At 50.8% G+C, this 27,307-nt stretch overlaps 1 protein-coding gene across 17 annotated transcripts in view; it reads right to left on the minus strand.

The window, feature by feature from the left end:
• Positions 1-244: 244 nt before the first annotated feature.
• The window catches only part of NOD1 (nucleotide binding oligomerization domain containing 1), a 49,401-nt gene continuing 22,338 nt past the window's right edge, over positions 245-27,307 (minus strand). For 7 of the 17 annotated variants that reach the window (XM_023639458.2, XM_070264754.1, XM_070264753.1 and 4 more), the window contains 11 exons: positions 26,244-26,564; positions 24,982-25,156; positions 20,833-22,657; positions 17,537-17,620; positions 16,187-16,270; positions 14,980-15,063; positions 11,712-11,795; positions 10,731-10,814; positions 8,520-8,603; positions 4,913-4,996; positions 245-1,377 (listed from right to left, as the gene is read on the minus strand). In XM_023639458.2, the coding sequence (XP_023495226.1) occupies positions 1,305-1,377; positions 4,913-4,996; positions 8,520-8,603; positions 10,731-10,814; positions 11,712-11,795; positions 14,980-15,063; positions 16,187-16,270; positions 17,537-17,620; positions 20,833-22,657; positions 24,982-25,156; positions 26,244-26,444 (2,862 nt within the window). In that variant the 5' untranslated portion in view covers positions 26,445-26,564 and the 3' untranslated portion in view covers positions 245-1,304. The remainder of the gene's footprint in view (positions 1,378-4,912; positions 4,997-8,519; positions 8,604-10,730; positions 10,815-11,711; positions 11,796-14,979; positions 15,064-16,186; positions 16,271-17,536; positions 17,621-20,832; positions 22,658-24,981; positions 25,157-26,243; positions 26,565-27,307) is intronic. The other 10 variants (XM_070264762.1, XM_023639459.2, XM_070264759.1 and 7 more) reach the window with 3 other exon arrangements.

Raw genomic sequence — 27,307 nt, forward strand, 5'->3', positions numbered from 1 at the left:
GATCCAAGTCACTTCCTCTGAGAAGCTACCCGTATGGATTTGGAGGTCAGATGGAGAGGCTTCAGTCACTTCCTCGGCTTTTTTTGGTCCCTTGATAGGTGGAGCGGCTGGCAAAGGATCAAACTGCAGATGCCTCTGGCCTGCCTTCATCAGGCTCTCCTCACAGCACGTCACCCCAGGGCCCCACCCAATGCAGGGGCATCACAGTGTAGTTTAAAAGATCCCAGACTCAGAGAGTTAGAAATAATGAGTATTTTCAGTATTTTATTAACAAATGAATTGGCAAAAGAACAAGTTACCTGGTAATGTCACTCTCCCCTCGCCCATTTAGCACCCACCGTGTGCCGACCACGGTAGGAGGTCTCTAACACACTCTGCTGGCCAGGTTCTCAGCTGGAGCCTGAGTCGTGGCTCCAACTCAGTCACCCTCACAGCTACTCCACGGCAGGAAGAGACTTCCCTCCCTCAAGAGGGCAAGAGAGGGAGAGAAGCTTCTGTTCGGATGGCGGGGCCGCCAGGGCCAGCTGTGCCTTGTTCCTTCCCGAGGGTGGGCATTTATTCTTCCTTCGGGGCAGAGCACCTTTGTCTGTAGTATGGGCCTTGAGGAGGTCAGCCTAGCCAGGAGAAAGCCCTGAGTGGAAACCGAGCACCACGAAGGCCTCGTCCTTTCTTAGTCTGGCCAAGAGGGCATCCAGTGATCTTTGTCAGCAGAAAAATGAGACTCCAGGGCTAAAAAGCCTGTGACGAGTCCTTCCTTCAACACGATCTCCCTATAAAACCTGCGTAAGTGAAATCCCCACGCTGTACACACCTCAGTATCTATAGCTGTACGGTAGGAATACTATCAACACATGGGGAAGTACTGAGGAGGAGGAGAATGTTTTGGGTAAAACAATTCTTGTTCGTTGAGCACCTTTTCTCCAAGAAAACTGGCGCCAACTTTGCACCACGTCCTCGACTCCTGAATGAAGACAGCAGCGACCAGCTCACGCCCTCTGGTCCTCAGGGCAGGCGTCTGTGTGAGCTCAAAGCCCTAGTCCTCCAGTTGCAGATTAAGATAATCACGGACATGCACGACGGCCTCTTCACGGTACAGTGACAGTAACTACAACGCTCACAAGGCACGCTCTTCCTGCAAAACTGCAACCGCTGCCCAGGGAGCTGGCCAGTCCGAGCTGATCTGCGTGGTGACGGCAGCCCCGTCTCAGCAGAGCCCTGTCGGACACCCAAGACAGGAGACCGCACAGGGGCCTCTGCTGCCAGACAGCCCCCAGGGCCAAGCCCACAAACAGGAAATCAGCCTCTCAGGAAAAAACAATCCGCTTCTCATCCTCAAAGACTTTGGCCTCCTCTGGCTTTATCAAGTTTCCATTTAGGCTGTTGGAAAAAAACAAAGCACCCAAGTCAGCTGTCAGGGACTGCTGGGCGCGCGTTCCCAGCAAGTGTTCCTAACGTACTCTCGTGCTTCACACGACCCCGAAGTTAAGGAAGGCACTCTGTTGGAACACTTGTTTGACATTAATATTAATCCTTTCCAGCTGCCATCACCCTATGACTGGCGTCTCATGAAGGTCAACAATTGCCTCCATAAGCCTGGATTTCATGACATTCTTCAGGCCTTGTCTTTCTTGGCCTTCACAGGCATTAGGCTGTCCTGCCCTCTTCCTTCTTCTTGAAACACTCCCTTCCCCCCGCTTGATACTACGTTCTCTGGTTTTTCTCCTAAGTCTGGCCCCTCCATCTCAGTCTCCTTCCCCACATTCTCCTCCAAGTGACCTCTAAATAATGGATTTCCTCTAGACAGATTTCCATTTATGCCCTGGCCCCATCCTTATGTCAGTGATCTGCCGCCCACATCTCTCTGCTCTGCTGCCACTAACGCACTTGACGTCTTCACCTGGACGTGTCCCAGGCACCTCAAAGTGGCCACATCCCCCCAGGGTTCCCTAGCTCAGCGAACGGTACTGCTTTTCATCCAGCTGTGCAAGTTACCAACCCAGGGCTCACCCTTGACACCTTCCTCCTCATCTTCATATTCTCTCGGTCACAAAGTTCTGTTTTATTCCCTAAACATCTGTAGAATGCCTCCCTGGAACCTCTCCATATCTTCACCACTACCATCCTGGTCTAAGCAACCACCCTCTCTTCTCTGGATCACTGCAATGTCCCACTGACTGGTCCCTTCACCTGTACTCTGGCCGCCTCAAGTCCATTTCTTAGAGGAGCCAGAGTGGTCTTCTTACAAGGCAAATCTGATCACATCCCTCTTTGCTTCAAATCTTTCAATGACTTTTCCATTTCTTTTAGGATCAAGACCCCAAATATGTAACATGACCCACAGATCTCTTATGGTCTCGACTCTGCCCATCCCCTCTGCCTCCTGCTGCCCACTCTTCCATCCTGTCCGAACCCCAGGGCACATCAGCTTCTTGCTGCTCTTCAGGGACACCATGCTCCTTCCTGCCTCAGAGCCTTTGCATGTGCTGCTCCTCCCACCTGGAACACCTTCCCTCCCACCCCAGCTAACTCCCATTCCTCCTTCATGGCTTAGTTGAAATGCCACTTCCTTAGGGAGACCTTCCCTGAAGCCTCATCTGTATTAGGGTCCCTTCTTAGCTTCCCCTCTATAGCATTCATCACGATTGTAATCAAATAATTCCTTCAATCATTTTTTTCTTTACTGTGTGTCTCCCTCACTAGATGGTAATCCCAGAAGGGCAGGTCTGTTTTGCTCACCACAGGATTCTCGGTACTAGCACAGTGCCTGGCACTCAAGCACCTGGGGACTCAAGAAATGGATGAAGATGTAGCACTAGTCGCTGGAGACATAGCAGTGACCAGGACACAGGCCCTCCCCTCAAGGAGCTCACCGTCTGGAAAAGCTATTACAATGAAGTGCGATAAATGCTATAATTTACAAGGTCAGGTCACTGACCACTTCCACTTCCTGTCTTTGAAAGCAGAACTCACTGAGGGACTTCAGACTTCAAGTTCCTTCCGGACAGGGACGAGGTAGAAATGAATGTCAGCACACATAACGAGTCCATGGAGATGGTCCCTCTGTGCCAGTGGTGGCTCCCGGCAGACCTGCTCCCTGCTCGCCTGCCAGCTCGACCACAGCCCTGCTGCCTGGTGTGGCAGCCCCCAGACAGGGCCGACAGGGCCAGAAACTCCGCAGGGCCCTGTCCCGTGAAGTCAGTCACACACATGGGACGAGCCAGCACCTGAAGCGAAGACGCTCCCCGGCCAGCACCTGAGCCGTCGCCCTCGCCCTCTCCGGATCCACCCCGACACACGCACCCGCTTCAGGCTCTGGATCGCACGCCTGGAAGCTAGACACCCGGCCCTACACAAACAGCTCCTTGTGTAGGGATGGTGGCCGTCGGGAGGCTGCAGAGGCACATTTTCAAGCTCAACAGAATGAAGGCCGCTGCATATCCTTACACTGTCCCAACCGGCCTCTGAGAAAAGTGGAGGCCGACTCATCTGCCAACCGTCCTGCCGCCTGGCCTGCCTCCTTCCTGTCCCCCTCTGGTGTCCTCAGACAACAGAGTCAGCAGGACACGGAGTGGCTCTAGGCACGGATCACAGGGTGAGGGGGCTGCAGATGAATGCAGACTGAGCTCCTGCTAGCTCTCCAGCGCCTCCCGGGCTGAGGGGCGGCGCATGCACCACAGGGTCCTCCGTCAGTGCTCTTCTCTGGGACAGTGTTTTTCAAAAGTTTTTTTGACCTGTGACCCCCAAATAAGAATTGCTCTTTACATTGTGAACCAGCATCTACGCATACACACACCCACACACACACCTGAAATTAGATTATGAAATAATACTTCATACTTTGCACAGCATGTTTTGGTACCGTGTTCTTTGCAATCTCATTTTCTAAATAATGCTGGTTACAACCCGCCAAAGTGATTCTATCATCCACTAACAAGTTCCAAAGCAAAGTTTAAAAAACACTGTTCTAGGAGCTGAGGTCAGGGAGCTGGACCTCGATTAATGGTTTCTGGTTGTGTAATTCTTCTCCCTAGTCATGAAGAAAGCAGGTAATGAGTAACTACCCCCCGAGCGGAGGGTCCAGGTTCATGGTGAGGCTGCCCCACGGATCTCAGGGAGCCACCAGGGGAGGGTGCACTCCTGTGGCCTGTGTCCTCAAGGGAACCCAGCTTGGCCCCCTGCCGGGCTCTCCAGTGGGCTGGAGCCCCCCCTCTGCAGGGCTGTCTCGGCCGGGTGGAGGCAGAGAACAGATTCCGGGGCACCTGGGACCTGCGTTCAGGGACACAGGGCCCTCTGCTCTCAGTTCGCTCTCGTCAGGACTCGCAAGCCGTCAGGGCCTGACTGTCCGGTTAGCTGCCACATCCCAGCACCTCCACTGCTGTAACTGTTGCTCCTGAGGCAAAACCCCTGCACAGTCTCCAGGCCCAGGGCCACCTTGGGGCTGTATGTGGCTCGTGGGAGACAAGAAAGTGGAGTGGCATAAGCAAGTCCTCACAGCAGAAACGGCAAGTTGAGAAAGAGCACAAGTCCACTCAAATCCAGCCTGGAAGTGTCTCCTGAAGCCCAGGAAGCCCAGAGCAGGGGAAAAACGAGCCCCAGATTCCAGGCCGGCACATCCATCTCTCAGTCTCACGAGCCAGAGTGACTCACTTCCAGTGGGACTCCCTTTCCTGGGCATTTTGCCCCTTGCAAGCCCAGGGGGTAGACAGGACAGGGCGCTGGGCAGGAGAGCACTGACTATGGAGTCAGGCGGTCTGGGCCTCAGTTTCTACATCTGTGAAATGGAGATAATACCACCTACTTTACAGGATTGTTGGAAAGATGAGGAATAAATGGAAGCTGCCCTACACAGTCAATGGTAATGAGTAAATAATCGTTGTTACTATTACTACAACAAGCGGTGGATGGGTCTTACCAAATCTCCATTATGCCAGTGTTCTTTTGTAATGCATCCACCAGCTGGGCAACACCCTTGGCTGTGATCTGGTTCTGGATAAGCCTGAGGGAAGAACATATCTTGTATCAAATACATAATCCTGGATTAAATCTGCCTCCTTGGTTAGGAAGTAGTTAGAGAGTTGTAAGGCTATGGTGGGATAAGAGACAGAGGCAGGGGAAGAACGGACTGTTAACCTGGCTAAGATTGTCTAGATCAGATCCACCAGAATAAAGGACATCCTATAAAATGTTTCCCTTTTTTGTATATTTTTATAGCAAGCATAATGTATCTATATATTCATACATAGATAGTTTACTACATGAACATAGACGTGTGTGTGTGTGCTTGACATTCTTCATTGCAGGGGTGCCCGATCAAAAATGTTGGGCAACCACCAGTCTGAACAACAAAGTCTAAGAAACACATCTGGGGAACTGTTTCTGACATCTCCTTCCAGTGGCAAGGGAAATGCAAGGCAGTTTTTAAAATGAAGTAGCTACCAACTGGCCCTTCTTTTCTCTGGGGGAAACAAAGGCTTCTAAGATGGTCCCATGTCCTCTCCGACATCTGAGAGGGAGGGAGGAGAACACTTCTCCTGCTGCCACTCATGGGTCCATCAACAACGGGGCCTCTAAGAGTAAGCCCTCTGTGTTGGGTAGCACTCATCAAATGAAGCAAAACTTTCCGATGTAGCTAGGAACCCCAGGCGATTCCCCAAATGCTCCCCTGGGCAGCTAGGCTTCCAGCTCAACAGGGAAATAAACGCAGCATGAGGCAGTGATGTGTCTACACTTCATCGCAGGCTCATTCCTCACTCCCGGCTATTTGTAGAAGAAGGCTACTGGTGAACCTGACCCTTAGAAATCCTGGGCGCTGACCCAAGAAGGCAGCCCTACCAGGAAGATGAGGGCCTCTGCTGTTGTGATTGATGAGATTATAGAAATTAAGCATGAAGGGGCCAACCCCTTAAAGGGGCAGCATAGCATAGTGGTTACAAGCTCCCCTCACACGCACACACCTACTCCCCACTTTTCAACTACAGATCTTTGAAGAAAGAAGCTTAAGCTATCTATGCCTCGGTTGCCTGATCTGTAAAATGGGAATAACTATGAGAGAACCCTCCCCTACCCCGAGTGTGTCAGGTTTTAATGGGAGGACGTGTGTGCAGTATTTCTCACAATCTCTGCCACAGTGCCGGGTGGAAGGGAGCTCTCGTCACCACTACTGCCCAAGCACACACAACTGCGAGGCTGCGCAGCAGCTGGAACCCCCGGGCTCCGTGGCAGAGGCGGTGACCTTCTGGGAAGCACAACCACAATGTCACTTGCACATTTTTGCAAAAGGAGCAAAAACAGAACCCGGAAGTGGGCACAGAATTCTGCATTCACTTAAACCCTGCTGTTTTTTTAATCACCTTCCCGGTTGCTACCACTGGCACCACCTCTGCCTTGCTGGGGGCAGTGTGAGCTACCCCAGCCAAGACTTGGCAAGAGGCCGGGTAGGAGGAGCGCTAAGAAGCCTGGCAGTGCTGAGCAACTGTGCCCAGGGGGCTACCTTCACTGGGGCCAATGCGGTCTGTGCTCGCATGAAGCAGCCAAGACTCGCTCTCTAGCCCTGTTCTGGCTCTGTTCTCCCAGCAGGGGCTGGCCCGGCACCTAGGGAAGGGCATAAAAGAAAGTCTACAGGCCAGAAATAAAAAAAAAAAAACAAGGGGCCGGCCCCATGGCCGAGAGGTTAAGTTCGCGCGCTCCGCTTCAGTGGCCCAGGGTTTCGCCAGTTCGGATCCTGGGCGCAGACATGGCACCGCTCATCAGGCCACGCTGAGGCAGTGTCCCACATGCCACAACCAGAGGCACTTACAACTAGAGTATACAACTATGTACTGGGGCTTTGGGGAGAAGAAGAAGAAGAAGAAGAAAAAAAATTGGCAACATATGTTAGTGCAGATGACAATCTTTAAAAAAACAAAAAGCATCCTTCTTAAAAAAAATGTAAAAGTAGCACAGTCCGGCTTTTCTACAGAAATTGACAAAGTGATCTAAAATTCATATATGGAAATGCAAGAGACCCAGAATAGCCAAAACAATCTTGAGAAAGAAGAACAACGTTGGAAGACTCACACTTCTGGATTGCAAAACTTACCACAAAGTTACAACAATCAGGACAGTGTGGTCCTGGCATAGGGATGAACATATGGACCAACAGACTAGCATAGAAAGTCCAGAAATAAGCCAGGCAGTTACGGTCAATTGATTTAAAGAGTCAGGGCCATTCAAAAGGGAAAGACAGTCTTTTCAACAAGTGGTGCTGGGACAGCTGGACATCCACATGCAAAAGAATGGAGGTGGGTCCCGCACCTCTTACCATATGTGAAAATTAACTCCAATGGATCAAAGACCTTAATGGAAGAGCAAAGCTATAACACTTAAAAGAAAATTTAGGCTTAATCTTCATGACCTTGGATTAGGCAATGGTTTCTTAGTAAGACACCTGAAGCACAAGAAACCAAAGAAAAAACAGATAAATAGGACTTCATCAAAATGAGAAAGTGTTGTGCTTCAAAGGTCACTATCAAGAAAGTGAAAAGCCCACAGAAAGAGAGGAAATATTTTTAAATTGTACATCTAGTAAATGTCTAGTACCCAGAATATATGAAGAACTCTAACAACTCAGCAGTAAAAAGGGAAATAACCCAATTTAAAAGTGGGCAAAGGATGTGGAGACATTTTTCCGAATGAAGATACACAAATGGCCAACAGGCACATGAAGAGACGCCCAGCGTCGTTAGTCATCAGGGAAATGCCAATCAGAACCACAATGACATGGCAAGAGTCAAAAAGATGGACGATGGCAAGTGCTGACGAGGATGTGGAGAAATGGGCCCCTCATACAGCACTGGCGGGAAGGTAAAGTAGTGCAGCCACTTTGGAAAACAGTTTGGCAGTTCCTCGAAAATTTAACACAGAGTGACCACATGACCCAGCAAGTCTATTCCTAAGTATATACCCAAGAGAAATGAAAACACGTGTTCACACACAGACATGTACCTGAATGCTCACAGCAGCATCATTCACAATAGTTAAGAAGTAGAAACAACCCAAACGTCCACCAACTGATGAATGGATGAACAAAATGTGGAATATCCATACAATGGAAGAGCATTCCGCCATAGAAAGCAGTGAAAAATGGGTACATGCTATAATGAAGATGAACCTTGAAAACTTACACTAGTGAAAGAACACAGAGACAAAAGACGACATATTGTCTGATTCCATTTCTGTGAAATGCCCAGAATAGGCAAATCCACAGAAACGAGAAGCAGATAAGTGGTTGCCAGGGGCTGGGGGCGGAGAAGGCTGGGGACTGACTGCTTGATGCGTACAGGTTTTTGGGGGTGGGGGAGGTGAGTAGGTAAAATGTTCTAGAATTAGATGGTGGTGATGATTCCACAACCCTGTGAATATACTAAAAACCACTGAATCGTACCCTCTAACAGCGTGAATTTTATGGTATGTGCATTTTATCTCAAAAAAATATTTTTAAAAAGTAGCACAGTCTGAAATTTGAAGGTTCTCGGAGTTACCATAAATGTTTCAGTGTCTGGTTGACTTTCAACATCTCTGCCAAGCTTTCTGCCACTTCATCATCGAGTTCATTTTTGGTGAGCCTAGAAAAGAAGAAGTGTTCTCTCAGGGGAGCCCCAGCTGGCACACACTTTTTAATGAATTCACAGAAGCGGGACCCCTGCCCAGGCCCCTCCGGCTGATGCTGCCCATCACTTGCTGAGAACCCAGGACACAGCCAGGCTCCAAGCCCAGCCTCTGAGCTCCAGACAAAAAATAGTGATTGGTTTCTAGCACAAATCCTTTACCCAATCTCCTACTCCTGAGCCCTGCTGCTGCAGACAGCCCACACTCGCTCTCCATCCTGGCTGAGCCCTCAGATCTCACAGAAGATAAGGGCGCACAGAGAATCAGTGGCCAACGCCTCTGTCTCAGGTCTCCTCCAGCCCCCAAGCTCCCTCGAACGCCACCGACAGCGTGTCACCAAAGTCAGTGGGATGAAGACCCAGAAAGCCCGCTGACTGCACGTTAAAATGTGTTCAGCGCTTTGCTCCGAGGCCTGTTGTGAAGGACCCAAGTTCAGTGACTGAAACTTCAAGAAGTCTCTCAGTTGTTCTTAAAACCAGAAGTAGTCTGGATAAAGCAGAGGGCTAGAAGCTCTGGGTGTAAATAGGGTTAAACCCTGTTGTGCCAGTGGAGGAAAGAATAAATAAGGGAGAAAAATGGACTAGAAAGAACACTAAAAAATCATCCCTTGAGGGCAATTTGGTAGTGACCATCCAAATCTCAGGTGGTTGCACTCTGAGCCAATGATTAGACTGCTGGGAATTGACCCTACTGTGTGCAAAGATGTGTACACAGGGATCTACACATGCAGTATTGACTGCAGGACTGCTGCTCATGATGTACCACCTGAACAAATTTAAATATCCATCTATAGAGGCAGCTGGCAAAATAAACTGTGATTGTACATTCGACGGGACGTTGTACAGCCCTCAGAGAGAATGAGTACAAAGCACGAGACACAAGAGCATGGTGTGTAAGGGGGCTCTGGAGCCAGACGTGCCGGGGGTGTGTCACTTCCTAGCAGGGTGACCTCGGGCAGCTGGTTTAACTTCTCTGGACGTCAGTTTTCTCATTGGTAAATGTGAACAGTAACAGTACAGACCTTATAGGGTGGTTGTGAGAGTGAGTGAGTGAATACGTGTAAGAGGCTGAAAATAATGTGTGGCATACAGTCAGCACTCAAGAAATGCTGGGTATTGGCATTATTATTATCCCTATAGAGTACGAGCTCTCAACCAGGGCCATTTCCCCCTTCCGTGGACATTTGCAAGTGTCTGGAGACCTATTTTTCACAATTGCGGGGAACTATGCTACGTAATGAAACGAAGCCAGGGATTCTGCTAAACATCCTACAATGCACAGGACCACCCCTCACAGAAAAGAATTATGCGGACCAAAATGTCAACAGTGTTGAGACTGAAAAACCCTGACATAAAGTGACATGTAAAATATGGACAGGATATAGTGAAAATATTTTTTTAAAGCAATTGCCAAATGCTATTCTCTTTTGTAAGAAAAGGGAAATATGTCTATCTGCATCTACAGACAGATAATTGAATATGCAAGGCAGCTAGAATACACTTTCACAGGCCAGAAGGAGAAGCTTACATTTGGAGAACACAAGGGAGGAGCTACTCTCACTTCCTAGTTTTCAGACTTCAGTGTCTTACATTTTTTCAAAAAAGCACATATTACTTTTCAAAATATTTTTAAAGTTTTTTGAGGGGAAAAGAATGAAAAATGCATTTACTGGCCAGCAGGTCTGGTATAGGAACTCTCATCATGATGACATTTTCATTATTTTCCTTCCCTAATTTAGCCAATATCTCAGGAGCACTAAGCTGCGAGAGGAGAGTACAGAGATGGGTAATACAATTTCCTCACCCGCAGGGGATTTATGATACAGGCAAGCAGACAAAATACAAATAAATAAAACAGTGTAAACAGCTCCGAGACACGTACCACCCCCCCTGGCACTGAACCTGTCTGTGCTTCTGGGAACGGCTGTTTTCTTCTCTAGAAGCAAATTAAATTCTCAGCTGAACTTTGAGGAAAGGCCTAGAGCCTTTCTAACTGAGAGGCAGCTTTTCAGCTAAGATTCCAGGCCGTGTGCCATCTTTGGAATAATCCCTAAGACCCAACCTTTCAAAATGACTGGTTATTACCAGAATATTCTCAGAGACGTGTTCTGCTGCAGGGCCCACGCGAGGCTCTTTCCTCCTTCTGTAGAGATGCCGTTGAATGCAAGACTGGGAAAGAAAACACTTGGGGTAGATTATTAGAGACACGTCTACCTCTGGCTACATTTCAGCAACCAAAACATCTGGGAGGACTCCTCCCGGAGGTGGCCCCTGCCCAGGCCAGGCTGACTCGAGGCAGAAAGCAGAAGCGCTCGGCCTCACTGGTGGCTGCCCAGGCTTTGTTGCTCCAGGCCCACACTCAGAACATGAGGACAGGCACAGACTGCTCAAGAAGAGGGCAGGCAGGAGACGGAACCCTGGCGAGACCTGGTCACAGTGCAGATTGCGGGCCAAGGAGGCCTGGCGAGCTCCACTTCAGAGGGCTGCCAGTTTCAAGGTGCCTATCAAGGAGGCCTGGAGGAGCTTCCTCTGTTCTCATAAAGAAGGGACTTTGCTGTTGCCCCCACCATCTTGGATTCTCTTCCAGTGGCAGGAAGGATACGGGCAACAGGGAGACACCCACGTCTCAGAAGCCCAGAGGCCTAAACCAAGGCCAGGAGGAGCACATCCATTTACACAAACGAAGGGTCCCCTTTTGTCCCAGCACAATCCTGAGAATGAGGAAGGGGTAGGAATCTGCTGCCTAGTGTCCCCTTCAGTTTTATCTGGACTTATTCCTCCCTGACTCCCGAGGGGCACGGCGAGACTGGCGAGGGGCTGCCAACGTCCCGTGTCATGTTCTGGGTGATGGTTCCATCACTGTGCGCGTCTGTCAATCACCGAGCTGAACTCGGTGCAACGGACTTTCCCGGATGCTTCTCATACATCAGTAAAAACGTTCAACAAAGGAAAAATCACACACACAAACACTACCCCTGGAAGGAATGCCAACCCCCCGTTCCCTTCGGCTCTTCCCTAGAAAGCCCAGAGGCGCCTGGACAGCGGGTCTCAGATGGCAGCATGTACCTCAGGTTGGTCAGGCTGGGGTGGTTCCTCAGAGCCTCGGCGAAGGCCTTCGCTCCTTCGTCACCAATTCTATTCCCCCACATCCTGAGGGCAGAGGCAAGACAGTGACAGTTAGCTCGTGCTCCCCTTGATTTCCTGCTGGGGCCACGGCTTGACTGTACACTCAGCGGGCAGACATTTTTGCTCCGGCCCTGGAGCTGCGGCCTGGGGACGAATTCCTGCACCAGCCCCTCAGCAAGCTGCTCTGGATTTCACTTCAAAGAGAAATGTAAGGACAAAGGGCGGCAGAAGCCATGGGCACAGGAGCCGATCAGCGAACGGCACAATTGGAGACCAGGTCTCACCCCTGAACTTTCAGAGAGCTGACGTCAGAGAGCCTGAGCTCACGACTGTCCCAGAAATGTCCCCCGCAGGGGACACAGGTTTGCAGCAAGGCCCGTGGAGGGCTGGACTCGCAACGCACATTCGACTCTGAGCGGTGGTCAGCGACATTCTTGGAGACACACTCAGGTCTTCCACGGTGCAACCGTCCGGAAGCACATCCAGAAACCTGATCAGCAAGGCTCCTTTATGCAAAGGGGATGTTACCAAACCGAGCTGTGCAGACTGCTGTTGTTTTCATGGGGAGCTGCTGTACTCCCCCGACCAGAGCAGATAACCTGAGAGAGTCTGGCTCATTAAGGGTCTGCCTGGTACGATGCCAGGCTCCAGCACCGGACTGCTGGATCCACATGCTGGCTCTGCCTCCTACCACCTGTGCACGCTTGGGCGAATTACAGAATCTCCTGGGGCCTCGACTCCTTGTCTGTAAAACGGGGCTAATAAGAGCATTCCCTCATAGGGCTGGTGTGAGGACTGAGTTAATTTATGCAAAACACTCAGAACAGCGCCTGGCCTATTCCTACCAGGCTGAGGGGCACAGTCTGCATAAAGCAAAGCAAGTCTGCTGGGCCCATCACAACATGACTAGGGCTGCCCCAGCAACACGCTCCCACCAAGCCAGCGACCTGCCTACATCCCGCCTGGCACGGCTTGTTAAAACCCTGGAATGAGGGGCCTGCCTGGTGGTGCAGCGGTTAAGTTTGCACATTCTGCTTTGGCGGCCCAGGGTTCACTGGTTCAGATCCCCAGTGCGGACATGGCACCGCTTGGCAAGCCATGCTGTTTCGGGCGTCCTATATATAAAGTAGAGGAAGATGGGCATGGATGTTAGCTCAGGGCCAGTCTTCCTCAGCAAAAAAGAGGAGGATTGGCAGTGGATGTTAGCTCAGGGCTAATCTTCCTCAAAAAAAAAAAAAACACACTCTGGAATGAGAGTTTTCAATGTTTTGCATAAAAAGTGTATGTAGTATACATTGAATAGTATCAAATTTTTAATAAAGTGAAAAACTACTCATGACATGAGATTAAGTAAAAGAGGTAGAATAAAATTCTGTACATATAGTTTGACCTCCAGTATATTAAAAAATAGCATAGAACACACATGTGTGTAAGAGAGAGCAAAAAAACTTAACTGACCTCGAATGTTGACAATAATTATTTCTGAGTGACTTATTATATTTTTCATATTTTCCATAGAATGGAACTATAATTTCCATAAAATTTCAACTAAAATTATCTGTATTTATTTTATAATAGAGAAAAAATTATAACAATACACAAAGCTTTAAAAGCCTCCAGAATCAAAAACACAATGAGATACCACCTCACACCCATTAGGATGGTTACTATCAAAGAAACAGAAAATAACAAGTATTGGTAAGGATGAGGAAAAATTGGGACTCTTGTACACTGCTGGTGGGAGTGTAAAATGGTGCAATTGCTATGGAAAACAGTATGGTGGCTCCTCAAAAAATTAAAAACAGGGGGCCAGCCCAGGGGCACAGTAGTTAAACTCGCACGCTCTGCTTCTGCAGCCCAGGGTTCACAGGTTCAGATCCCGGGCGTGGACCTACATACTGCTCATCAAGCCATGCTGTGGCAGTGTCCCACATGAAAAATAGAGGAAGATGGGCACAGATGTTAGCTCAGCACCAACCTTCCTCACACACACACAAAAATAATAATTATAAATAAGATTACTATCTGATCCAGCAATTCCACTCCTGGGTACACAGCCAAAATAATTGAAAGCAAGGTCTTGAAGAGATATCTCTATACCCATGTTCATAGCAGCATTACTTTCAATAGCTAAAAAGGTGGAAGCAACCTGTGTCCATCGACAGATGAAAGGATAAACAAAATGTGGTAAATACATCCAATGGACTATTATTCAGCCTCAAAAAGGAAGGAAATTCTGACATATATTACAACATGGATGAACCTTGAGGACGTTATGCTAAGTGAAATAAGCCAGTCACAGAAAGACAAGTGCTGCGTGCTTCCACTTCTACGAGGTACCTAGAGTGGTCAGAGTCACAGAGACAGAAAGAACGGTGGTTGCCAGGGACTGGGGGGAGGGGGCATGGGGGGTTAGTGTTTAATGGGTATACAGCTCAGTTTTGCAAGTTTAAACGAGTTCTGGAGACGGATGGTGGTGATGGTTGCACAACTATATGAATGTACTCAATGCCCCTGACCTATACACTTAAAAATGGTTAAGATGGTAACTTTCCTGTTATGTGCATTTTACCACAGTAAAAAAAATGGAATGAAAAAAACCTCCAGGGGGCTGGCCCCGTGGCCGAGTGGTTAAGTTCATGCACTCTGCTTCAGTGGCCCAGGTTTTCCCCAGTTCAGATCCTGGGCGTGGACATGGCACAGCTCATCAAGCCATGCTGAGGCAGCCTCCCACACAACACAACCAGAAGGACCTACAACTAGAATATACAACTATGTACTGCAGGGCTTTGGGGAGAAGAAGAAGGAAAAAAAAAAAGAAGACTGGCAACAAATGTTAGATCAGGTGCCAATCTTTTTTTTTTAAAAAAAAGAGCCTCCAGAGAATATATAAAATTGTTAAAATGAAGACCATCTGCCTGTAGAAACTTACCACACAGGGCCAGAACAGCTCCCTCCACTTGCTGACATGATAATACTGATTTTTGCATGAATTACATAAAAGTCTGTGCAACTGAAGCTGCGGTCTGTCCCGGGACCTCCCACACAGCAGCCAGCGAGCTCAGTGATTGAAGCTGTCTCTGGCCTCTCCCCCCGGCAGCTGGCCTGGCAGGCCTTTTGGTAATTTTCCGTAACAAAAGACCAGCAGGTGCCCACAGGCACAGAAGAGGTTGTACCACGCACAACTATGTGTATTCCCTTTACTCACCCCACCTCAAAGATGGATTTGCTATTCTTCACTGCCAGGGCGAGACACTTTCCCCCTTCGCTCGTTATTTTGTTTTCTCCCAGCCTGTAGAGAGAGCCGTGCACACATCAGCCTCCAGCTGAGGGACTCCAAGGTCAGCCACCTCGTCCCCAGCACAGAGCCCATCTGGCCCCTCTTGGAAGGTGTGGCCTTTCCCCCGGGACCCACAGCAGCCAGGCCCTGGGCTTCCTCTCAGGGAGGGACCCAAAGCCCTGAGGAGAGCCAGTCAGGATTCCTCTCCAGGGGATGGTCACCATCTCTGCAGAAATTTAGCGACCTGAGCTTTCCTGGGGGTTCTTTAAATGACCTCTGGAATGTCACTCATTCCTGTCAGCAGACCAGGGACATCCTGCTTCAACGACAAGTGGCCACGGTGTGTTCCCATCGCCAGGGCAGCACCAGGGCCTTCAAGCCTGGTGCTGTCCCCTTTGGCGGGGCATTTCTAGCAAAGGGCCAAAGATCAAGCTCAGCTTGCAACTAGATGGGTGCCATGGTCTGAATGTGCGTGTCCTCCCCACAGCCCTGTGTTGAAATCCTAACCCCAAGGCGACTGTACTAAGGAAGAGGTGGGGCCTTTGGGAGGCTGAGGTCGTGAGGGCAGAGTTCCCAGGAATGGGATTAGTGCCCGTCTAAAAGAGAACTTAGAACGCTCCTTTGCTCCCTTTTCCAGCGTGTGAGGACACAGCGAGAAGGCCCCATCTATGAACCAGGAATCAGGCCCTCACTGGACACCGAACCTGCCAGCACCTGGATCTCGGACTCTCCAGCCTCCAGAACTGTGAGAAATAGATCTCCACTGTTTATAAGCCAGCTGGTTTATATATATCTTGTTATGGAAGCTGGAATGGACTACGACAACAGAGGCCATTCTTGGGCAGGAAAAGACCTTCAGAAGAGTGACACTTGTGGTCTTCCTTCTGTCAGTAGTTAATGAAATCAAAATGCCAAGCTTTCCCCCGGCAACGGTAGGTGGGCCTTCCAAACTCTGAGCCCCAGTCACAGCTCACCTTCCACACCCAGGCCTCCTAACTTGACGGACACGGCCCCGGGACGAGCAGAAGAATGCGTTAGGGCAAAAGCTCTGTACAGGACACTTATTCTTTGTTTGAATAGCGAAGGGGGACCCAGAGAAGCTACCAAGAAGCCTGCCATGCCTAGCCCCACTTACTTTAGGTACATGAGGCCTTTGCATTCATCCAGGATGCTGGCGATGTACCTGGCTCCCACATCCGTGATCTGGTTTTTGTATAAGCTTTGAGAGAAAGCACAGCCATGAAACTTTATGACTCCCAATGTCATCTTAATGACCCCTTTTCGTTAAGTGAGAATGTGCTGTCTGCTGATTTCCGAAGTCTGGGTTGAAAGAAAGGAAGGGCACGTACGTGGACCAGGGTTTGGGGCTCCGGGGTCTCACAGGCTGGGTTCAAAGCCAGCTCCACCACTTTCCCAGTGTTATGACCTGGGACAAGTTACCTAACCTCTCTGTGCCTCAGTTTCTCCATCTGTGTTGGGGTAAGAATTATAGCCCCCACATAGGGTTGCTGTGAGGATTAGATGAGGTCATTCCCGGCCCTCGCACACAGTGCTCGATAAACGGCAGGTGTGGAGGATCTGGGGATTAAAGGTTACAATCAGCATCTGGAGGGAGGAGCGTCTCTCTGAGAACTGGAAGCTCCTCAGTGTCCACCCTCTAATCATATTACCACTCGATACCAATTCAACAAGGAGGCAGGAAGAAGTTGAGTGGCAACCAGACCGAGGCTGCGAGCATCCCGTGGTCCCGCAGCGTTCCCGAGCTGAAGGGCAGCCTGGGGTCGCGTGCTTCGGGGTCCTCATTTCACAGCTGTGGGAACTGAGGCCCAAAGAAGCTGACCAACTGGCTCCAGCTTCCTGAGTCAAGAGTGGCCATGGGACCGGCTAGACTGGCCCTCAATCCCTTTATCACAAACCCCCAAATCCCAAAGGTTCTCAAAACCCAAACTTTCTCATAACTGTTTTAGCAACTGAGGGGCAGCTGTTCATGATGTTTATCCCACTTGCTTTGAATACTTTTTTTACTGCAGAAACAGTAAAGTGTTTGAAAATAGGGTATTGCTCTAGACCCCACGGGTCATGTCACTACAATGTAGCATGCACACTGAGTTCTGATCCGAGTCTTGCCCCGAGGGTTCTAGATGAGGGAGCATGGGCCCACAGTAGTGAAGTCCAACACATAAATGGTATTCTAACACTGCCTCCTCCAACCACCACTTGTAAAACTACTCGCCTACACCAGATCCCAGGATCCCAGGATCCCAGTGAGGAGGCTGAGGCGCAGCCACATTTGCTGACTTGCTCAAAGAGGGGGCCGCTGGCGGAGCCAAGAGCAGAACCCAGGATTCCTGGCTCCCAGTCCAGTGCTCTTCCTGGTGCCCCTGGCCATCGGTCTCAGCCACTCAGTGGCCCACAGGAAGGGCAGTTTCCTGCTGCTCTGTGTTACTACCATGTAGCTGGCCCGGCGTTCTTGAGAAACACGTACCCTAAAAATGTCACGATTTTGTATTTGGTCAGCTCTTCATGGAGCACCTTTACTCCACTGTCGGTGATCTGGTTTACGCTGAGTCTGAAACAAAACAGCCGAGAGACACAAATCAGAACAGCTGCTCACTAGGAAGGAGCATGAACTCCACAAGGAGCCAGAAGCCTATGAATCCCAGACTTTTTCCACCTATAAATGCCCCCTGAGAGAACGGCCGCAGCAGTCCGCCCAATAGCCCCAAGAGAGCCTGGTCGCCATGGGGCCGACAGACCCAGCCAGAACCAGCCCGCAGGCGAGGCAGCAGCACAGCCCTGACTCAACACAAGGGCTTCCAGGGTCACAGGAAGGACCATGACACAGTCACCTCTGACATACTGCATTTGCGGATGGCCTCCACGTCAGCCAGACCTCTCTGCGGTTCCCACTGCACAGCGGGGGCCATGGGATGTGGAAATGTGTGGAGCTGTTTTTGGTGGTCACGAGGCTGCATGGGACAGTGCAAATGGCAATGGAGAAATGACCAGTCATGACCGGAAGGGGCAGACCCCACTACTCCCTCCCACTCCACTTTAATGCAGATGCTGCCCAGCAGGCCAGGCTTGTGGGGTGGGGGTGGAGTGCTCCAGACGATGCATGACGGATGTCTCCTGGACAAGGGCCAGCCGCATGCTGGAATTGCTTTGCGAGATCCCTGTACTAGCGGGATATTTTGACACGGCTAAAATGTGAAATAATTGTTTACTACTAAGTAACCTCTGTAACAAACTACCCTGACCGTCTCAATCCTCCAGCCCGTCATTTAGGTGAGGCTGAAGGATAGCATAAGGCTTAGGGATGGGTGGGAGTGAGGGATGTGGCGAGGGTAAGGGTTGGGTGAGGAAATAGACCAGGGGTCAGCAAACTTCTTCTGTAAAGGGCAAGTATTTTAGGCTCTGTGGGCCGTATGGTCTCTACTGCAACTACTGAACTCTGTAGTACGAAGCAGCCCATATGTAAACATGGATGAGGCTGTGTTCCAATTAAACTTTACTTACAAACATAAGCCATGGGCCAAATTGGGCCCACATGCTGATCCCTGTAATAAGTAAAAGGCTCAACAGGTAAAAAGCTTGATTTTTAGGACAAATCAAAATAATCAAGTCAGACACTCAGGACCCCTGCCCCCATGGCACCTACCTTGGTGCTAGGGCAGTGTGTACATACACTGCATGGCCAGCCAAGGATGGCAGGCACTACTACTCACTCCCAATATCCATGCTTTTTAGAAACAGAATCGCTCATTTTTTAACCGGGCACATGTTATTAAGTTCTGCCCAATGAAATCTAAGCAGAAGTCTTATTAGCAATAGCTGAGACGTCTTCTTAAACGAATGAGGTGTGTCCTTCTTTGCCCTTCCTTCTTCCTGGTGGCTAAAACGTAAACTGAATGGCTGGAGCTTCAGCAGCCATCATGGGATAAGAGGCGGAAGTCAGGTAGTGAGGACAGCAGGGCAGCCAGGTAGAAGAGAGCTGGGCTCTGATGGGCCTGGAGGCACCACAACAGCCCTGAAGTACCTTCCTCTAGGCTTTTGCACAAAAAACAAATAAACTTGTAACTTACCTAAGCCAATATTTTCAGTTTGCTCTAACTCTCCGCTGAAACTAATCCTAACTGATGCCCTCAGGGAGCTCAAAAATGCTTCTCTGGGGTTGCCCATTTCCTCCTGCTTTCTCCTTTGCTGGTGTGGAGGAAAACTTCCCCTGGGGACAGCTGCTTGGGGCAGGACCACCACATTGGTGCCCTCCATCCTATAAGATGAGCATAGGGAGTCACTTAGTGTGAGACTGCCCGAGGCTGCGAATGAAAATGAAGAGATGCTGACTGAGAGCACAGAGAACTGACTCCAGGCTTTCTAATTCCCAGGCCAGGGCAGCCTTGGGCTCCCTACATTCCACTGTCCCCGCATAATTTACACCCTGGCATCAGTATAACAGGCACCTGGAATCAGTTCCAAACCCCTTCTGCTCTTCAGAAATGCACGAGCCAAGGAATGGAGGACTGAAGCCCCCTAGAGATTCACAAGGTGAATTTTATACAGGAAATGCTAACAGAAGAAAGCAGACTGGCCTCTCTTTGCTCTAAACCATCAAACAGGAAACTAAGAGTCAGTGTTCTTTGCTGAGATGGCTGGCAGCTCAGGGCTGCTGGCTTTGATCATGGAAACTAACCACTGCCAACGAAGGGGTTCAGAACAGGCCTCCCCAAGATGTGCCACTTTGGCATGCAAAATATTTTGAGCTAAAGGCAAGTGAGACCCTGCAGGCTGAAGAGAAACTTTTACCTCTCCCTTAAAGAGTTTAAATTTGGGGCCTTACCTATAATGAGCTATTACCAGAAATAAATTTTTATGACTTATCTGTATGGCGGGGCGGACTTCTAATGACTGAACCTCTGCTCTCCTTACCACCCTGCGACTCACCTTCCTCCCGTCCGAAGCCGCAGGCCCCTATTCCGTCCCTTAGCTCAAGATGGCATATCCTCCTTTTACCTTTTCGTCTCTGAACCTCTCATGTATGTGGGGTCTCTGAGTCTCTCGTGTATGTGGAGTTCTTGTACATACGAACTTAAATTTGATTTTCTCCTGTTAATCTTTCTCAAGTTGATTTATTTCTTAGACCAGACAGAAGAACCTAAAAGGGGAGAGTAAAATTTCTTCCTCCCCCACACCGATTAGCACAAAGTCTGCTTTTCTGCGATCATTAAAGCTTCCACGTGCCAGACACTTTTCATGGCCTATCTCTAAGCCTCCCGTGAATCTCGAAAGGTGGGTTCTTTTTGATTCTGGCTCCAGCATGGCCCAGCTGTGTGACCTTGAGCAACTTATTAACTTCTCTGTGCCTCCTCTTCCTCCTTTGCCAAAATGGAGATAGAACAGTACCTGTCTTACAGGGCTGGTAAGGGGATTAAATCAGGTAATATTGATAATGCACTTCACTCATTCTCAATAAATGCTGGTTATTACTACTGAAACTGCTAGCATATAAGCATCTCCTTTTTCCAGATGTAGACACTGAGGCTGAGAGGTTAAGAAACTCATTCAAGGACACCCAGCTACAGCTGGTCCAGGTCTGCCTGACTCTGAAGCTTTGCTCCTTGCCCTCTGCCACCCTGAGGGAGAAGCGCCTGATGTTCCAAGACCAGTGGTTACGAGTCCTAGGTAATCCAGGAGATCCCGCACCACGATGCTTACCCTGGGGTCCCCCGAGCCTGGCCCTCCCCGGCCCCGCTGGCTGCTCCCTGAGCCTGGGGGCCTCACCTGATGATGGTGAGGTGGCTGAAGCAGGGCTGCAGCTCCCGAACGCCGTAGTCGTTGAGATTGTTGTTGTCCAGGTCGAGGGCCAGCCGCTTGCGGAGGTGGTGCAGGACGAAGGAGAGGGCACTGCAGTCGGCCGGGCAGGCGTTGCAGTAGGTCAGCTTGAGGTAGTTGGCACAGATGCCGCGGGCCGCCAGCTGCCCCACCTTCTCGCTCTGTGTCTCATAGATGCAGCGCAGCATCCAGATGAAGGTGGGCATGGCCTGCACCTGGGTGAAGCCCTCCGTCTGGGTGCGGGGCAGGTTCTTCAGGTAGGACCGCAGGCTGGCAAACAGGTGTCCCCACAGGGCCTTGCGCTTTCTCCGCAGGGCGGCGCCTGGCACCAGGTGCCGCAGGAGTTTCTGTTTGGTTTTGGACAGCAGCCCGCACAGGAAGAGGTTGGTGAAGTGAAAGTGATCCTTGTTCTTGAAGGGGTCTTCCCCCGCCAAGCCACTGCCCCCCAGGCACTGGAAAGGGAGGAAGGGCGGGTAGCAGGACGCTGCTGCTGCCTCCCCAGGAGGCGCCCACTCCTGGAAGAACCGGAGCAGCCCCCGGGTGCCCACCTTGTCATCCACCACGAGGAAGAAAGCGGTAAAGAAGGCCTGGAGGGTGAGATGGAAAAACTCATAGGACGGCTGGTCCCCTCCGAGGCCCAGCTCTGGCACGGCCCGCAGGAAGCCCAGCTGCAGGTCTCCCTCCTGCATTTCGGAAGCCTGCAACTCCTCCTGGCCGAAGACAAAGAGGTTCTTCTCCATGCCCCGGTGCGCCACCTGCCCCAGCGAGTGCAGGGTGTCCCGGCCGGCGCGGAAGGCCTCCGACTGGCTCCGCATGTTCCGCTGCACCAGGCTGGTGGGCTGCGTCCTGTTCAGGTGGACCTCGGTGACCAGCAGGAAGATGTCGGTCAGTGTCACCGTGCAATCAGGCAGCTGCAGGGAGCCATCAAAGGTACTGTGGAAGTGCTGGAAACATCGGAAGATGATCCAGCAAAAGAGGGGCACAGCGCACAGGCTGCAGAGGTTGGGGTTGGCTTCCAACTGGTCCAGCAGGCGGTCCTGCACAGCTCGGTTGGGGAACATCCTCCTGGCGTAGGCCCGCAGGTGGCTGGGGGAGAAGCCCAGTAGAAGCACCTTCTTGCGCAGGAGCTGGCGCGGGATCTCGATGCCCGTGCGCGCCGTGAGCAGCTTGCTGGCCCCCTTGAGCAGCTTCCCGCTGAGCAAGTTGGCCAACAGGACCAGAGGGTGGGCAGGCTCCCAGGGGGAGGACGTGTCAGGCACGCTGCTCAGGTCAAAGTCCGAGTGGAGCTCGTCCAGGCCGTCGAAGGTGAAGAGGGCCGTGTGGGGAAAGCGCAGCAGGAAGGCGAACACCTCCTCGGGGTCCTGCTCCGGGTAGCAGTAATGCTTGAAGAGCAGGTCTTGCAGACACAGCACGTCGCTCTCCCTGAAGCAGCTGAACATGCGGCAGCGGAAGTGGAAGAAGAACTTGAACCCCGCGTCCAGCTGGCCGGTGGCCCAGAGGCCCTGCAGCCGCTGCAGCAGCATGGACTTGCCCACGCCGGCGTCGCCAAAGACAAAGATGGTCTCGCCCTGCTCACTGAGGATGCCCGTGGTGTGGTCCAGGAGGCAGGCCAGGCTGCCCAGCCGGCCCAGGCTCTCATTGCGGAAGCCAACCAGCTCCATGATGGTGTCTGTGTACATCTCCTCCAGCAGCAGCTCCTCCTTCTGGGCATAGCACAGGATGAACCTGGAGTCAAGGCCCAGTTGGTGTCGAAGCTTCTGGGTGTACCTGCTCACTGGAGGGAGAGTGGGGGCCGGGCACAGGGGGCCAGGTGAGAGGTGGAGAGAGAGGCATCAAACAGGGAGGTCTCAGGAGGAGAAACAAGCACACAGACAAAGGCACCCACAACCCGGACTCTGAGGCCAAGTGCGATAACTCCTCAAATGCAAAGAGCCAGCGCTCCAGTATCTGCTGGTCCTCGGGCCTCACCCCGCTGCCCCGCTGTCCCACCAGCCAGGGGGCGACAGACTTCCGCCGAGATGAGTGTCTGAGACAGGCTCCCTTTCTCCTCTGTACAAGTTGTCACTGAGCTCCAGCTACAAACTGCAGCCCCCTCAAACTTGAGGGCCAGGCCACATGGCCTTGTTGCCCCACCCCAACACCAGGGTCCTGACTGAATAACTCGAGCCAGTCTCCACGGAACCACGTATCCCTAAGGAGGAAGCGGCCCTAACCTTTCTTTTGCTTGTTACACTGTTCTGAAAACAGCAGGTGGGCTCTTGGCGATAAGAGACAACATCCGACGTTAATCTGGATTACAAAAAGCAACACCTCATCTAAAACATTACAGCTGACCAAACTAAGATGAAAACCAGCCTTCTTATACTGTGCAGGGCACACCAGCCCTGTTTGCAAGTTGAGGCCTGGGGACCACTGATGCAGAGCACGTGGCCCAGGATGAGCCCGAGCCTGCCCACAGGGGCATAACCACACCAGCCTGCTTACATGGGGGCCATGCTCTCAGCACGCCTGAGCTATAAAAGGGGCTTACACTGGCAGGGAGGTGGTCCTTCCCCAGACAAAAGGGGGTTCCATGCATTCCTTCAAAATCAGTTTTGGATTTTAATTATAATTCAAGTAACAAGAATTAGACAGACACACACATTTCCAGATTCATCTATAACCCTTTCCCATCAACTTAGTCCAGTTTGGTTGTCTGCTTAAAATTTGGAAAGTGAATTATATTTTTTACAGTTTTATTAAGGCACAATTTACATACCATAAAATCCACCTGTTTTAAAATAGGTATTGTGTACTAGTCAATGATTTTTAGTAAATTTACAAGTTACCCAACATCACTACAATCTAGTTCTAGAACATCTCCATGATAAGCCCATTTGCAGCCAGTCCCCGCCCCCATCGCCGGCCCTACAAAACTCCTGATCTGCTTTCTGTCTATAAATTTGCCTTTTCCGGACATTTCATGTAAATAGAGTCACACAATATGTAGCATTTCACATCTGGCTTCTTGCACAGTGAATTATACTTTAAAAGCTATTACAGCAGCTGGCTAAAGGAACCAGTGGAGATGTCTTTTGTAAGAACTATTCATCACAGGAATATTTTCCTTTCTTCATGGGGAAATGGGAAGGAGCAGTGGGAACAAGAAGTTAGCGAAGGCCGGCGGGTATCTGCCGGGGCCACAGGAGCGAGAGCTTGGCCCTGACACTGCCTGCTGGCCCGGGCTCCCCTAAACACACACCTGACTAACTGGGACATTGTCCTTTGTTTCTGTCTTCAAGGTCAAAATAGATTCTTTAAAAATCAGAGTTTGTGACCTTGGGGCTGGTATGTTGCCTACAAAGTGGAAAGAGCTCCAAGCTGGCCCCCAGCCAGATCGTGGCCCTGAAGATGTGTGCTCAGAGCATCCTCAACGGTGCTCTCCTTACCACCACGGTGCTCTCCTTACCACCACGGTGCTCTCCTTACCACCACTTGCAATTATACACTTGTATGATTATTTACTGCTGGGCTCCTGCATTAGCCTCTGAGCTCCCTGAGGGCAGGAATCATGTCTGGGTCCCCACTGCACCCCTGGCATCCAGCACAGTGCCTTGGCACATAGCAGGTATATCATAAATACCTTTTGAACTAATCAATCAACTCAGGGGGCGCCCTGGTGCTCTGGAAATAAGAACTGGCATCCAGGGGTGACAGAAGAATACTTCGCCTAGAAGCAAATTTGGAAAGATTTTAAAAAGGAAAAAAAATGCAACCTGGAATTTGTGCAACCATTAAAATGTCTACATATGTCAGAACAGGAGGTAAGCAAGACATCAGAACCTAAACCATCGCCACACTTCCATGGGCCCCTACAGACATCATACCAGGTACGTGCGGTCAGTTCATTCACAGGCCCCTGGGCTGCACTTGGGGGACAGGGACCAGCTCTCCTTTTGCAAAAGGAACACAGCACCTGGGCCTGCTGCCTGAGGCGGAAGGCAGGGCTGGCCATGGTGGACCACATGTTTATATGCTGCTGGGCCCACACGCTACAGCATTTCCACACCCCAGGGCCTTGCTTTCTTGGCGACTGCAGGCCCCCAGGGCTGACTGTACCTGGGTCAGTGTTGACAACAGTTTTGCTCTGAATGAGCGGGGAAGGGGAGAAGCCGATCTCCGACAGCCAGGGCCTGAGGTCCACGTAAGCGTCCGCGAGCTGCTGCAGCACGTACAGGAAGAACTCGGACACCTCCTCGCCCTTGCTCTGTACCAGGTCCAGGATTTTGCGGACCTGGTGGCGACACAAAGCACAAGGGTGTGAGGCGGCACTAGGGGTGTCCTCCCACCAGACGGGCACACACGCAGGGCTCCGAGCTCTTCCTACAGCCTCAGGCTTGACCGTGCACGCAGCGGGCATGAGACGCCACACGTTGAAGGCCTAGAAGCTGTGAACTGGACTGCCTCAGCAAGAAATAAAACCACATGGCTCTAAGACACCAAGAGGCTTCCATGAGCCTCAAGATGAAAAGGTCGCACTCACAACCAGAGCTGTGCCCACCCCTGGAATTCTCCGGGTCTCCTTTTCCCTCCGAACCTAACGGATTGCTCTCCAGGAATGAGTGCTGAGCGCCGAGGCACAAGGAGGTGGGCGTGGGGCCACACAGAGAGGGGTTAACAGACCCCCATGTAAGTTAACCCTTAGAAGAGGCTTTTTGTGTTACTAAAAAGGTAGGAAAAAAAATCACAGGAGTCTGCTACTGTGCCTCCCCCAGAAACCGTCCTGGTCTCCTCAGAGCCTGGCAGGATCGCGTTACAAACAACGTCTGCCGCTCCTCTCATCGCGAAGGAGTTTTTAGTCTCGCCAGTTCTATTTTTCAGGAGATGACACAAGGCTAAGATGAAACCAAGAGCTGCTAAGACCTCCCACAGTGGAGTGTGGAAAGCCTTTATTCGGACCCAGCTGGGGACACAGTCACTCCCGAACGAGAGGCAGGGCCCTTCTCAGAGTCTGACCCAGCAGGGAGCAGCTCTGGCGTTTTAAAGGCACTGAACGAACATCGCTGCTAGGGTCTCATGCTCATCTTCTTTTCCTTCTTACTCATTTAAGGTGAACTGAAAAACGAGCTGTTTAGGAACCAATACACACAGCAAGAAGAGCTGAGAGCTAAGAGGAGTCTGCTCTCGACACAATCACAGAAGTAAAATACATAATTGTGGAATAAGCCAATAACTCAAGCGTTACATTCTATAAATTATCCCAATGGGAAATTCTGCCAGGGGACTAAACTCCCACAGCTCTGCATGCAGGTCAAACCGGAGAAGCCCCTTCTGGCTACCAAGGCTCGCAGGTGGCCAGTGCCGACCCCCAGCCCCGGCACCTTGTCGGGCAGCGTGGGGCAGGCCCCCACGATCTCCGCGTCCTCAGCCGAGAAGTAGTCGCTCTTGAGCAAGTTGTCCACCAGACACTGAGTGTTCCGGATGTGTGTGACCAGAAGTTCCCGGTTGGTTTTCAACAATTTAATGTAGGAGTGAGACTCTGACGGGATAATTCCCATCTCACGGTGGCCCTGCTTTTCCATGGTTAAAGGAGCAAGCGGCGACTTTTCCCAAATTCATCTTTGGCTGCATGAGTCTTCCTGGCAGAAGGGGAGTCAGGGTCCAGGGCCGGCCTCCCGGGCCCCTGCCTCCCAGGGCAGCCCCTGAAGAGAGAAATGAAATCAATAAAATAAGACCCATGGAAATATCCCTCCTTTCCCTTTGGTCCTAGGATTTCTCTACTTAGAGCAAGAAGGAATCATACTTAAGACATGGATCTGAGATATGGTCAAGACAAAAATCATAATTTAATTGCTTCTGCTTGTGGGTTACATTGCTAGGGTAGGCAACCAGAGGTAGGCAACCCTTTTGTTTAGCAAAACTTCTTAATTATTATTATTTTTTTTCCTAAGGAAGATTAGCCCTGAGCTAACATCTGTGCCCATCTTCCTCCGCTTATAGGTGGGTCAGTCACTGCTACAGCATGGCTGACGGGTGGTGTAGGTCCACGCCTGGGATCCGAACCTATGAACCTGGGCCACCAAAGCTGAGTGTGCTGAACTTAACTCCTATGCCATGGGGCCACCCCTATTATTAGTAGTATATTTTTTAAAAAGTGTGCCTCAGTCCGAGACTGGGATAGAGATGGAGAGGTATGTTATTTTCCATAATTAGGTTAATTGGGATTGGAGGTTTCCACATACCCTAAGAGGGGAGAGGGCCAGAACTGGGAGCAGAGGAACTGGGGGAGGTGGTGGGCGAGATGATCTGAGGACAAAATGGCCTGAGGAGAGAGACGGTCAGTGTGAAGTCTCCTGTGGCAGCCAGAGCCCAGGAACCTGGGAACAGTGACATCTCAGTCATCATTGTCCGTCCTGGACCCCTTGCTCCAGCACTCCCCATACCT

Source organism: Equus caballus, chromosome 4 (assembly GCF_041296265.1).
Source record: "Equus caballus isolate H_3958 breed thoroughbred chromosome 4, TB-T2T, whole genome shotgun sequence".
Lineage (NCBI taxonomy): Eukaryota > Metazoa > Chordata > Mammalia > Perissodactyla > Equidae > Equus > Equus caballus.